General features: G+C 39.0%; 1 protein-coding gene across 1 annotated transcript in view; it reads right to left on the bottom strand.

The window, feature by feature from the left end:
- The window catches only part of PLSCR5 (phospholipid scramblase family member 5), a gene marked incomplete at both ends in the record, with an annotated part of 65640 nt that overhangs the window by 26287 nt on the left and 27288 nt on the right, over positions 1–12065 (bottom strand). The window contains 3 exons of the mRNA XM_084870808.1: positions 1054–1215; positions 6065–6285; positions 7221–7263. Coding sequence (XP_084726934.1) covers positions 1054–1215; positions 6065–6285; positions 7221–7263 — 426 coding nt within the window. The remainder of the gene's footprint in view (positions 1–1053; positions 1216–6064; positions 6286–7220; positions 7264–12065) is intronic.

Raw genomic sequence — 12065 nt, 5'->3', positions numbered from 1 at the left:
AGCCTTGGGCTCAGGAAGCCTGTGCGCTGGCAAAGTGCAACTATGGTTTTCAAAGATCGGCAGTTGTGAAGTGGGAAAACAGTTTTTGCTGCCCTTGGTTGAATTTGCGCATACCCAGTGGTGGCTCACCAGGGTATCTTGGGGCCGATTGCCAGGATGGTGCGCTCAGAGAGGCCCTTGCACTGAAGCCATATGACTGAAGTGTCTGTGGGTAGGCAAATGGGAGTGAGGGAAGTCCAAATTTCTACTGCCAGGAGCCTTATGCCCTTGGTTGGATTTGCTCACACCTAAGGGCTATGCACTCAGGCACTCAGAGGGGCCCTATCTCTGAAGCTGTGCAACTGAGATGACTGTGGGCAGGTATATAGGAAGGGGGAATCCAGAGTTTCTACTGCTGGGGCAGTGGATCCTTGTTTGGGTAAGAGGGTGCCCCATGGCGGCACCCACTAGCGGCCTCTGGAGTGGTGGGTTCAGGCAGCCTGTACACTTGAAAAGCATGAATATGGCACTGGAGAAGCAAGACTGTGGTGTCAGGAGTTAAGCTGCTGGGGAGGGGGAAGTTGCACTTACTGCTGTTGGAGAGTGTACCTTTGGAGGTAGAGGTCTTAGGGTCTGTGAAGGGGATGTCTGAGCATGGGATAGCAGTATTTTGGCTGGAGTGGCTGCCAGGTCACAGGCAGTGTCCAATGACTTCCCAGAAGAGTCAGCTCTCCCCTTCAAGATGGCATGGACTCTGTGCCCATGCCTGAGTCCCACAGTCTAGGGAGTGCCCACAGCAGTGGTAGTCTCTCCCTATCCAAGAGAGTGTGGTCTGCAAGTCCCCCCTGCTCCTGCCAGATTTAACTGTCCCCCACTCACTCACACACATACCACACACATCCACATACTCTCACTCCCTCATTCACTCACACCCTCTCCCTCACCTTTGTCCTGCATGCCACTATCTTCCTCCAATCAGGAGAGGAACCCATGATTTGAACATTTAAAATAATTTAATTATGTTGCAACAAGTTAGGATCTAAGCAAAAACTTCCTTCATTTTGTCTATCATACCTCAAAATCCACATCACCAAAACAGCCACATGTTGCACAAGGACCAACAATTTTCAAAATATCTTCTTTGTTTGCATTTTGTATTGTGAATTTAGGCAGAAATGGGTCCCACTTCTGTGCAACATAACCAACTATAGTACCAGGAGGAGCTTGGATTTCTAACTGTAAGAAAAGATAATAAAATAAGACTTTCTAAGGTTATTGTATTTTAATCCTACCTAATAAAAGAGTAATATTCAAATTAACCATCACTCTGCTACACCCACCAGCCATGCCCACCAGCCAATTAGAGTGAGTATGCAAATTAAGCACAACCAAGATGGCTGCAGCCACAGAGAGCAGTTGAAAGGCTTGGGTTTCCCTGGCAATAGATGAAGCTAAGCTTTCCACACACCCTGACCAGCCTAGGCCTCCAACTCAAAGATATAAAGTTTCAATTATAGAAAATAAATCCCAAGAAAAATGGCGGCAGCCATGGAGCTGGAGAGAACAGGCTAGGGTTGCCACTGGCAACAGAGGAAGCCATGTTTTCCACTTGCCCTGGCTGGCCTAAGCCTCCACTCAAGGCTTCAAAGTTTTAATTATAGAAGGTAAACAAATCCAAATAGAAATGGTGGCAGCCACAGAGCAAGCAGGAGTCTTGACTCTGCTCCAGGCTATAAAGTTTCAATTGTAGAAGTTAAATAAATTCCAGATACCAGGGCCTCCACTTGGGTCACCAGGGGGCATGGCTGACCTGCAAACCACCACAGGCCCCTCACACAGACCAACCCATGTCCCAAGGGAACCCTCACCCTGATCTGGGACACCCCTCAGGGCAAACCAGCCGGTCCCTACGGATACACCAAGCCTTTATCCTATCTAATAAAAGAGTAATATGCAGATTGACCATCACCCCAACATACAAGATGGCTGTCCTCATGTGATCAAAGATCCTGGCCCTATGTGGACATAAGATGGCCACCACAAGATGACCAGCAGGGGAGGAGAGTTGGGAGCATCAGGCTTGAAAAGGAGGACAGTTGAGAGGGACCAGATCTGCAAGGGAGGGCAGTTGGAGGTGATCAACCCTGCAGGGGAGGGCAGTTGGGGTGACTGGCTGGCAGAGGAGGGAAGTTGGGGACAAACAGGCTAGCAGGGGAGCAATTAGGCATCAATCAGGCTAGCATGGGAGTATTAGGGGGTGATCAGGCTGGCAGGCAGAAGTGGTTAGGGGCAATCAGGAAGGCAGGCAGGCAAGCAGTTGGGAGTGAGCAGTCCTGGATTGTGAGAGGGATATCCGACTGCATGGGATTGGGTCTAAACGGTTAGTTGAACATCACTTGAGGGGGTCTCAGATTGGAGAGGGTGCAGGCTGGGCTGAGGGACACCTCCCAGCCCCAGGCATGAATTCTGTGCACTGGGCTTCTAGCTTTATTATAATGTAAATTTACTTCTAAACAATATACTTTTATGAGATTATTTTCACATTACACAAGTTATTTTAAATATCTGGTTCTAAGGAGCAAAGCAGTGTTTATTAATATTTTATAGAAACAAATATACTTATTGTATAGATATATGTTTGGTGTTATGCACTAAAAGTCCATGTCTTTTATCTTATTTCCTAAAAAGAACCTATCCCAGAACTCTTTTGAACCTGGAACACTGTATTCTTTGCCATTTTTGTTACTATTACAGCTGCTGGTCAAGTTGTTTCCCATGAGGGCCCTAATATATATTCCCTTTCAGTTGTTGCCACAACACACATCTATTTTTAATCTTATCAATTATTAAGTATGCATGTTTCTTCTCTTCAAATTGTCAACTTCTAGCTCCTCTGTGTCCTATTAAAAGTAAATGTTTCCGCAGAGTTCAGTTATTACACATCTATATCATCACTGTTTAACTTTTTCCAAGTGTTAAAAATGAGCAATTATTGCATTTTCCCAAATAAAATCCTTTGTATAATAAGCTAGAAGTGGGTACAAAAATGAAAATTATTTGCTTTTAAATCAAATTACCTCTCCATCATCAAATCTCATTCTTTCTTTTCTTATTTATTAAGTTAATAGTCTTATGTACATGTCTATAGTGTTTTTGCTTAGACAAAAGTAGTTTCAACAAGACTGCTTAGAATTACATACAATTGTTCTGGGATAACTTTCAAAGTTATTGTTTTGCTTATGACAAAAATTTTAAAATAATTAAAGGGTATCAAGATACAACTTATGTTTAATTTATGTGATAATGACTACTATAAAATAAAACATAAATTATTAGAAATATTCTGTGATTATACTGACTATACCATGTTGGGGAATATTATATCTTAAATATCCTCACTAGGAGGATAGAAATTCTTGAGTTTGTGTGTAAGTACCTTAGTTATCTTATCACTTAGCCTGGTGATTATAAATAGTTGGAGAATTAATTGGAGAATAAACTTCTCAAATTATTCTTCTTTCATTAATATTTATTTCTATTGTGCTAAATAGAGAATTTATACACTGCTTTATTAAGACACATAGGCTTGAATAAGAAAACTTGGATCAAGTCCCATTTATGATGTTTTCTAGATATGTGATCATAGGTAAAGCACCAATTTGCTCAACTGCAAAATGTGGAGAGTAAAATCTATTCTTTCTAGCTCATAAAAATGTCATGATACTGAAGATATCTAAGTAAGTAAATGTTCTTTATCACTTGCATTATGTCAATAAAAGCTATTATTACATGTCCATTAAAGGGTAATGGAAAGGGTAATGGAATCTATTGTGTATTTAGAGCCAGGGTCATAATATCCAAAATGAATGAAGGCTCCACTAAATGCCATCACACCCTGCACCTCACTCTGGGCCTCACCAGCAGCCAAGCCTCTTTCTCTTTCTTTCCCAAAGGTCAGCAGTTCAGCCTACTTGCTAGCAGCCTGGGGCAGCTGCTGATCAGCCCCGCCTCTATGATCAGGACCAGAGATAGGCCCAGAGATGCTGACTGGCATAGAAACTGACCAATCAGAACAAAATATGGGTTAATTGTGAGGAGCCAATGATTGCCTAGGAGGTAGAGCTTTTGATGCTGACTGGCATAGAAACCAACCAATCAGAACCTACTCTGAGTGAACAGTGAAGGCAAAACCTAAGGTGTGGGCTGAGGAAGGGTTTTAAGGGCAAAAGCTTTTGGTGTAAGATGTAAGAAAGTGATTAAAGTTTTTAATGACAGGTTTGGCAGAACAGTGCATATGGCTGGTTATCAGTCCAGATATAGGGATTATGTGTTTTTGTCTGTCAAGAGCATCTCTTCCTGCTTAAAAAGGCTTTCCCTACCCCCCATTTAACCAATCCTATCCTATATAATCTATCTATACTAATAAAAGGGTGACATGCTAATTAGACCAGATTGACTGGCCACCTTCCAGACATCCAACTTCCTTCTGGACAAAGCCATGGTGGTGGTAGCCGAGGCAGAGACAGTTAGGGGTGATCAGGCCAGTAGGGGAGGGCTGTTGGGGATACAATCAGGCTGGCAAGAAAGGGCAGTTAGGGGCTTTGTCCAGAAGGAAGTTGGATGTCTGGAAGATGGCAGTTAGGGGTGATCAGGCAGGCAGGCAGAGAGTTAAGGGCAATCAGGCAGGCATGGGGGCAAGGTAGGGGCAATCAGGCCAGCAGGAGTCAAGGTAGGGGTAATCAGGCCAGCAGGCAGAGGCAGTTAGGGGTGATCAGGCAGGCAGGCAATGGGGTTAGGGGCGATCAGGCAGGCAGGCAGGCAGGCAAATGGCAAAATCACCCCTAACTATCTCTGCCTCTACCACCACCACCATGGCTTTGTCCAGAAGGAAGTTTTCCTGGATTGCGAGTGGGATTCCAAATTGGAAAGCATGCAGGTTAGGCTGAGGAACCCCTTTCATGCACGAATTTCATGTATTGAAATAAAATAATTGAATGATTTCTTCTAGAGCAATAACATTGTCTTTTCCAAACCTTGATGTTTTTCATAAATGAGAGAATGCAATGTGACATCTGTACTAAATAATATTACCTAACCAAGAGAAACCACCTTAGAAGAGTACAATAACACTTGACGCTTCCTCAATTTTTCTACAGTGAGACAAAGGGTCAAAGGTAGATTTACTTAATGGTGGAACTCATCTTCCTATCTAATAAAAGAGTAATATTCAAATTGACCATCACTCCAACACACAAGATGGCCACCCCCATGTGGGCAAAGATGGCCACCCCCATGTGGACACAAGATGGCAACCACCAAATGGCTGGCAAGGGAGGGCAGTTGTGGGTGATCAGGCCAGTAGGGAAGGGAAGTTAGGGGTGGCCAGGGCAGTTAGGGCAATTGGGGGGACTAGGCCTGCAGGGAAGAGCAGTGGGGGGGAATCAGGCATGCAGAGGAGGGCTATTGGAGGGAACCAGGCCCACAGTGGAGAGCTGTTGGGGGGGGACAAGGTCTGCAGGCTGGCGGGGGAGGACAATTAGGGGCAACCAGGCTGGCAGGGGAGGGAAATTAGGGGCAATCGTGCTGGCAAGGGAGCAGTTAGGCATCGATCAGGCTAGCAGGGGAGTAGTTAGGAGGTGATCAGGCTGGCAGGCAGGCAAGTGGTTTGGAGCCAGCAGTTCTGGATTGTGAGAGGGATGTCTCAGATTGGAGAGGGTGCAGTCTGGGCTGAGGGACACAAACTCTACCCCCGTGCATTAATTTTGTGCTCCAGACCTCTAGTAGACTATATAAAATTAAATGCTATTAACAAGAGTCAGGAAGGTGTGTCTTATTTACATGATGTGTGAGCTATCTTCATCAACTAAGATCACAGAAGTCACTATCATTTTTGGTTGGAAAGGAAAAAAAACTTAGTGAATTACCAAATTTTCAAGGTGTTTTGATTCTAAAGGAGTGATGTACTAATCCAAACAATTGGAAGGCTAATTGCTCCATAGTTCCAGATGAATGCCATTTATTAAAGAAATATTTGCTAATCTTTTTAAAAGTAGAAGGAAAAAGCAGACCAGAGCCAATGACTGACCTCTTGTAGGTAGCAAGGGCACCAGCAGCTGTCACACCTCAAGGGCCTGTTTACTGTAATCACCTCTTGACCCGAGTTGTCCGTGATCCTCAGAGTGCAAGATCGAAGTGTGGAACAGAAAGTACGATTGAAGCAGATACTTTCCTCCACGGCAAAATATATTCTTTGCCCCAAGCTGTTTTTAATCTCATATTTGTTCACAGTTTCAGTGCCAAGTATCACTGATGGAACAAAACAGAAAATTCATCAAAATAATGCTGTGCTTAGTATCATGCCTTTAAACAAAAAAGAAATAAACATAGTGACAGATTATTTATTAATAATATTGTACCTTCTTTATGCAAATCTACATCCATGCTCTGAAACTTGAGGATTCTCCATGGAAGTTAAAACAAACTCTGAGAACAGAGCTGTGTGCTGAATAAATTTTTATTCTAGATAAATGCTCTATTTGGAAACATGCAATACCACTTTCAACTAGGAAAGCAATGTTGTCAACAGAACCAAATGCTGTACTAAATAATAATTCGGTCATTGGTATTAAATTTATTGGGACAACTCATATGATACTAAGAATTTTGTCTAAAATCTGTCTGGCAATATATCTACAGCTGTATGTTATCCTGTTATCTATTTCAATTTTGACATATTTTAGAAATAATATAATATGTTAAGAACAAAAAGTATTCAAGTAATTTGCAAGTTAGTCATAATCATAAATTTGTTTATTGTTAAATAATTTGCCCATTTGATTAATCACTGATGAAATATTAAAACAGTGGAATTTTGTTTTGTGAATTTTTTAAAATTTAGTCTCAAACTTGATTTGCATTTCTGGAATTATTAAGAAAAAACAAAATTATTAGCAATCAGGGAAATTATCACATTTAACAAAAATAATTTTAAGATTTTAAAATGCTAGATTTCTAATGGCATATCACCAAAGACTTGGATAGTTTTATGCTTTTAGATTTATTTTTTATCAGTCTAATAATTTTACTTACAATGTTTATTTAAAAAAATAAAATAGTGCTATTTTTAAAACATTTAACTATTCTAAATGTTTAACTTTATCCTTTATAACATATTTAGATATGTAAGAATTTCTGAAACCTAAAATATTTTCCACAACTTTAATAGAAGAGGATACACTTACTTCCAAGAAGCTCCACCTGCTGGTGCACAATGATCAGGTCTAACTGTGAGGGCAACAGGACAAGGAAACATTACATCAACTTGTGGGGATATTCTTCTTCTTTTTTTAATTTTTTTTTATTTGAGAAGCATATTTATTTTCACACATACACACACACACACAAGATCAAGAAACATGAAAATTGGCTATTTGTTTAAAAACTCAAAAATATTTCACTTTATATGTTTTAAAGTTTATACAACTGGTGAAAAAAAATAAAAAACAAAAAAAGCCTAACTGATTTAGAAATTGTAATCCCGCTATAAACACTTTAAAAAACAGAAAATATATATGAAAATGTTCTTTTCAGATATTTGAAAACAGGCCTTACAGGACTGTGATACCTAAGAGAAGGTAAAAAGAAATGAAGTAAATCTTACAACTGTCCTATATTACTGCAGGAGTCTGTTTCCCAGCCCCAGCAAAGGCTGTGTAAAACCAGAGTCTAATAATCTAGCAGAGCTGAAGAGACAGCTTTTGTAATTCAGATAGGCTAAAGTAGCTATACTATTTTTTCTTTTGTGATTTTTATCTTTTCTTTCTTTTTTGTTTTTTATTGATTAAGGTACTACATATGTGTCCTTATCCCCCAATCCTTCCCCACCCCCCACTCATTCCCTCACCCCCTGGTGTTTGTGTCCATTGGTTAGGCTTATATGCATGCATGCAACTCATTTACTTGATCTCTCCCCCTTACCCTCACCCTTCTCTATCTTTCCTCTGAAGTTTGACAGTCTGATCGATGCTTCTCTGTCTCTGGATCTGTTTTTGTTCATCAGTTTATGTAGTTCATTATATTTTGTGGGAATATTCTTAACCTGTTTACTAGACTACATAAAATTAGGTCTAACTGTTAAAGGTAACATGAAGGCCATGAAACATTACATCACAACATTTTGAAGTATATCAAATTAGATGATTTTCATGTTCAATATTATCAAAACAGTTGAATACAACTCACATTTATTTTATTTACTTATTTATTTTTAAATATATATATTTTTATTGATTTCAGAGAGGAAAGGAGAGGGAGAGAGAGATAGAAGCATCAATGCTAAGACTTATTGATTGGCTGCCTCCTAAACTCTCCCCCCCCACCCCCCACTGAACTTCAATCTTGCAACTTGGGCATATACCCTGGCCTGAAATCGAACCATAACCTCCTGGTTCATAGGTCAATATTCAACCACTAAGCCATACTGGCCAGGTACAACTCAATTTATATTAAAAGAGAATGTAAAATGTTTTTTATTTAAGTGAAAATAAAAAATTGCAAGAACCTTAAAGATTCCAAGGCAGATTTGCCCAGAATGTAAATGGAAACTGTGCTTAACTATGCTCTCTTTCTGTGTAATGGATAAAAGAGTAGCAATTAGAATCAATACTTTGAGAAAATTTTAAAATTATTATTACAGTATTATTAAATTATAATTAAACAATTATTCTCTATGTATAATAATCCCTATATGTTTTAAAAGTTGATTCCCCTTCTTTTTATAAGAAAATGAAATAAAACAACAAGGATCTGAATGTCTGGCCACTCGTTCTATCCCTGCCTAACATTACTCCTAGTGGATCATGCAGCAGCTCATTGCCCACAGTGATGATATATCCTTGTTACAGCAGAAAAAGCTTATTGTGGAATATTTTTTCACTCACACCTCCCTATGGACTAGGAAAAAGAACACATAAATCCTGCTGATGTTGATAAAATATCAATTTAAGCAGAATAAAAGTTATGTTACTAAATGCATAATAGTAAAATTATCCTTATGCAATTAGAAATGAAGTCCATTTACAGTGATAAAGTATCCACACGAATGAGAACTATGTTAAAAAGTAAGTAATGCAAATTGTTTTTAAAGAAAATAACAAAAATGTACTTTTAGAATGAATGAATTACTTTGTATATATTTTAAATTTGACATTCAGTCCTTGAAATCAATAAAAAATCTAATGCTGATTTCTTTTCTAATGTTTAATTTTATATGTTGCCTTTAAATGTGCTTTATTCTCTTCCACATTAATAAACCCATATGTATCTGTTAAGTTGAAGTAGACACTACTAATATTTGGTATTGGGCATCACAAACTCAGAAAATTGGAAGTTACCTTATTTTGTTTATTCTCCTATATACTGATGTGGAGGTAAAGCTAATACTTATTTAATTCAAATATTTTTATTGATGAAAGTGTGCATGTGGCCTCTTAAGATTTATAACAAGTATTTTCCAAAAATAATTTATGATTTTAAATATTCTTTTTAAAAAATATATATTTTATTGATTTTTTACAGAGAGGAAGGGAGAGAGATAGAGAGCTACAAACTTCAATGAGAGAGAAACATCGACCAGCTACCTCTTGCACACCCCCTGCCAGGGATGTGCCCGCAACCAAGGTACATGCCCTTGACCGGAATCGAACCCGGGATCTTTCAGTCCGCAGATCAACGCTCTATCCACTGAGCTAAACGGGTTTTGGCTATGATTTTAAATATCTACCTATTTTAAAGATTATGCAAATTAAAACATTAGAACCAACCAAATGGGAGAATGCATTTGCAAATAACAGCTCCAGCAAGGGGTTAACATAAAAAAATATATAAAGAATCCTTAAAACTCAACAATGAAAAAGATACCAAACAATTAAACTAAAAAATGGACAGAGAATCTGAACAGATACTTCTCCCAAGAAGACATAAAAATGGCCAATGTATATGAAAAGACACTCAACTTCACTAGCTATTAGGGAAAATGCAAATCAAAATTGCAATGAGGTATCACCTCACATATGTTGAAATAGCTATTATCAAGAAGACAAGTAAGTGTTAGAGAAGTAGAAAATAGGAGTTCTCATTCATTGCTGGTGGGAATGAAAACTGATACTGCCACTGTGGAAAAGAGTTTGGAGGTTCCTCAAAAACTTAACAGTAAAATTACCATAAGACCCAGCAAACTCCCTTTTGTGTATATGCACCCTTATGTTCATTGCAATATTATTCACAGTGGCCAAGACATGGAAACAAACAAAATGTGCTTTGATAGATGATTAGATAAATAAGATGTGATACATACATATGTATATATCCATATATATCACACATGTGTGTATGTGTGTATTTATGTATGTATACACCCCCCACACACACACAATGGGGTACTACCTAGCTGTAAGAAAGATGAAAAACTGCCATTTGTGACAACATGTATGTGTACCTTGAGGATATTATATTAAACAAAATAAGTCAGGCAGTAGCGATATAGTGAAGGGATTTGACTTTCAGTAGTGGGCACACAATGTAATATAGAGATCATGTATCATAGAGTTATAGAGTTGAAGCTATATAATATTTTAAATGTCACCTCAATACATTTATTAAAAAAATATAATCAGTTTTTTCTAGTGTGCTATTGTTAGTTCTGGTCTCTTCTTTTGAGGGAAAAAAAAAAAGTAGGGCTTTGGGAGAAGAAGACATATGCCTCATAAAAGCTATCCATGATGATTTACCAGATGATATATGTAGAAGTAACTTAGGGATGAGAGAAGAACTGTGAGGGCAAGACTAAGGTTTTGAATTTAGGAGTTTTGAACATTAGTGTCACGGATCAAGTTTTAGTCTTGAAAATGAGAGACCATCAATTAAGATCTGCTCTACAGAAGAGAGACTACAAATGGCAGCAGAGAAAATGCATGCTTCATGAACATGCTCCCAGAAACAAACTGAAACTACAAATAAAATATAGAAAAAACTTCTTTAATAATCAACAGAAGACTCACTGGAAAGAACCCTGATAACTGTGGACCAAAAGTGAAGACTGCATAGAGACAGGAGGAAGGGGCAGAGGTGCAAAAGGGCTGGTGGGCTCCCACACATAGCAACTGAGTCCCAGAGAGATATCTCAGCTGTTAAGGGTTGCCCCTGAGAATTCTAGGGTATAATACTCAAGATGGGACCCCCAGCAAAGAGCACCACTACTGAGAATGGTACCCACATAACAAGGGGCTCTGAATTTCCAGGAAGAGACAGCTGGAAATTCAGGCACCTTCTTAAAGGGCCAATGTACAAAATTCCCTGTAGAACCACCCACGTTGTGTTCCAGCAGAGGGTAAGCAGAGTGGACTGGAGCTGAGCAGAAGCTAGGATTGGGTATATAAGGGTTAGCGCACAGAAGGCAGATACCCCCAGTTTCCAGGGCTGAGTCATTCCCTTACACAGAAGAGGACATCATCCCCACACAGACATTTGCCTTGCCTGAGTGGGGGGAGAAATAGTTGACTTACCCTATTGTGAAACACCTTGCCTTGAGGCCACTTAAGATATTAAAAATAACAATTAACTTCCATGCAGAGGAGTTTTACCCCATCCTGTTGAAAAAACTCTCACCTCATCTTAAGACAATTGTCGTGGGCTATTAAAGTCAGAATCCTATCAGTCTGTAGACAGAGGTGATCTCTGGAGTCTTTGAGTCTTTGTCTGGTCTAATTAGTTAGAAACAGCACTTGGCCTTGTACTGAACTAGAGATTGAGAGGCATAGAGGATCTACCTAGCACAAACCCAAACAGGACCAAAATGAGGAGACAAACAAACGAACAAACAAAACAAAACAAAAAAAACTAAATGAAAGAAAAACAGAATTCTCCAGAAGAGATAAATGAAGCAGATATAGAAAATTTATCTGAAACAGTTCAGACTAATGATGGCAATGAAACTCAACAGCATGAAAAAAGAATAATCAGAGATAAAGAATGACATAACACAAATAAAGATCACATTGGAAGGAATACACAACATATTAGGGGAAGTT

This window comes from Pipistrellus hanaki (assembly GCF_964339955.1).
Source record: "Pipistrellus hanaki genome assembly, chromosome: 2".
Lineage (NCBI taxonomy): Eukaryota > Metazoa > Chordata > Mammalia > Chiroptera > Vespertilionidae > Pipistrellus > Pipistrellus hanaki.
The sequence above is the reverse complement of the archived record's forward strand: the minus strand, read 5'-3'. Positions and strand labels throughout refer to the sequence as shown.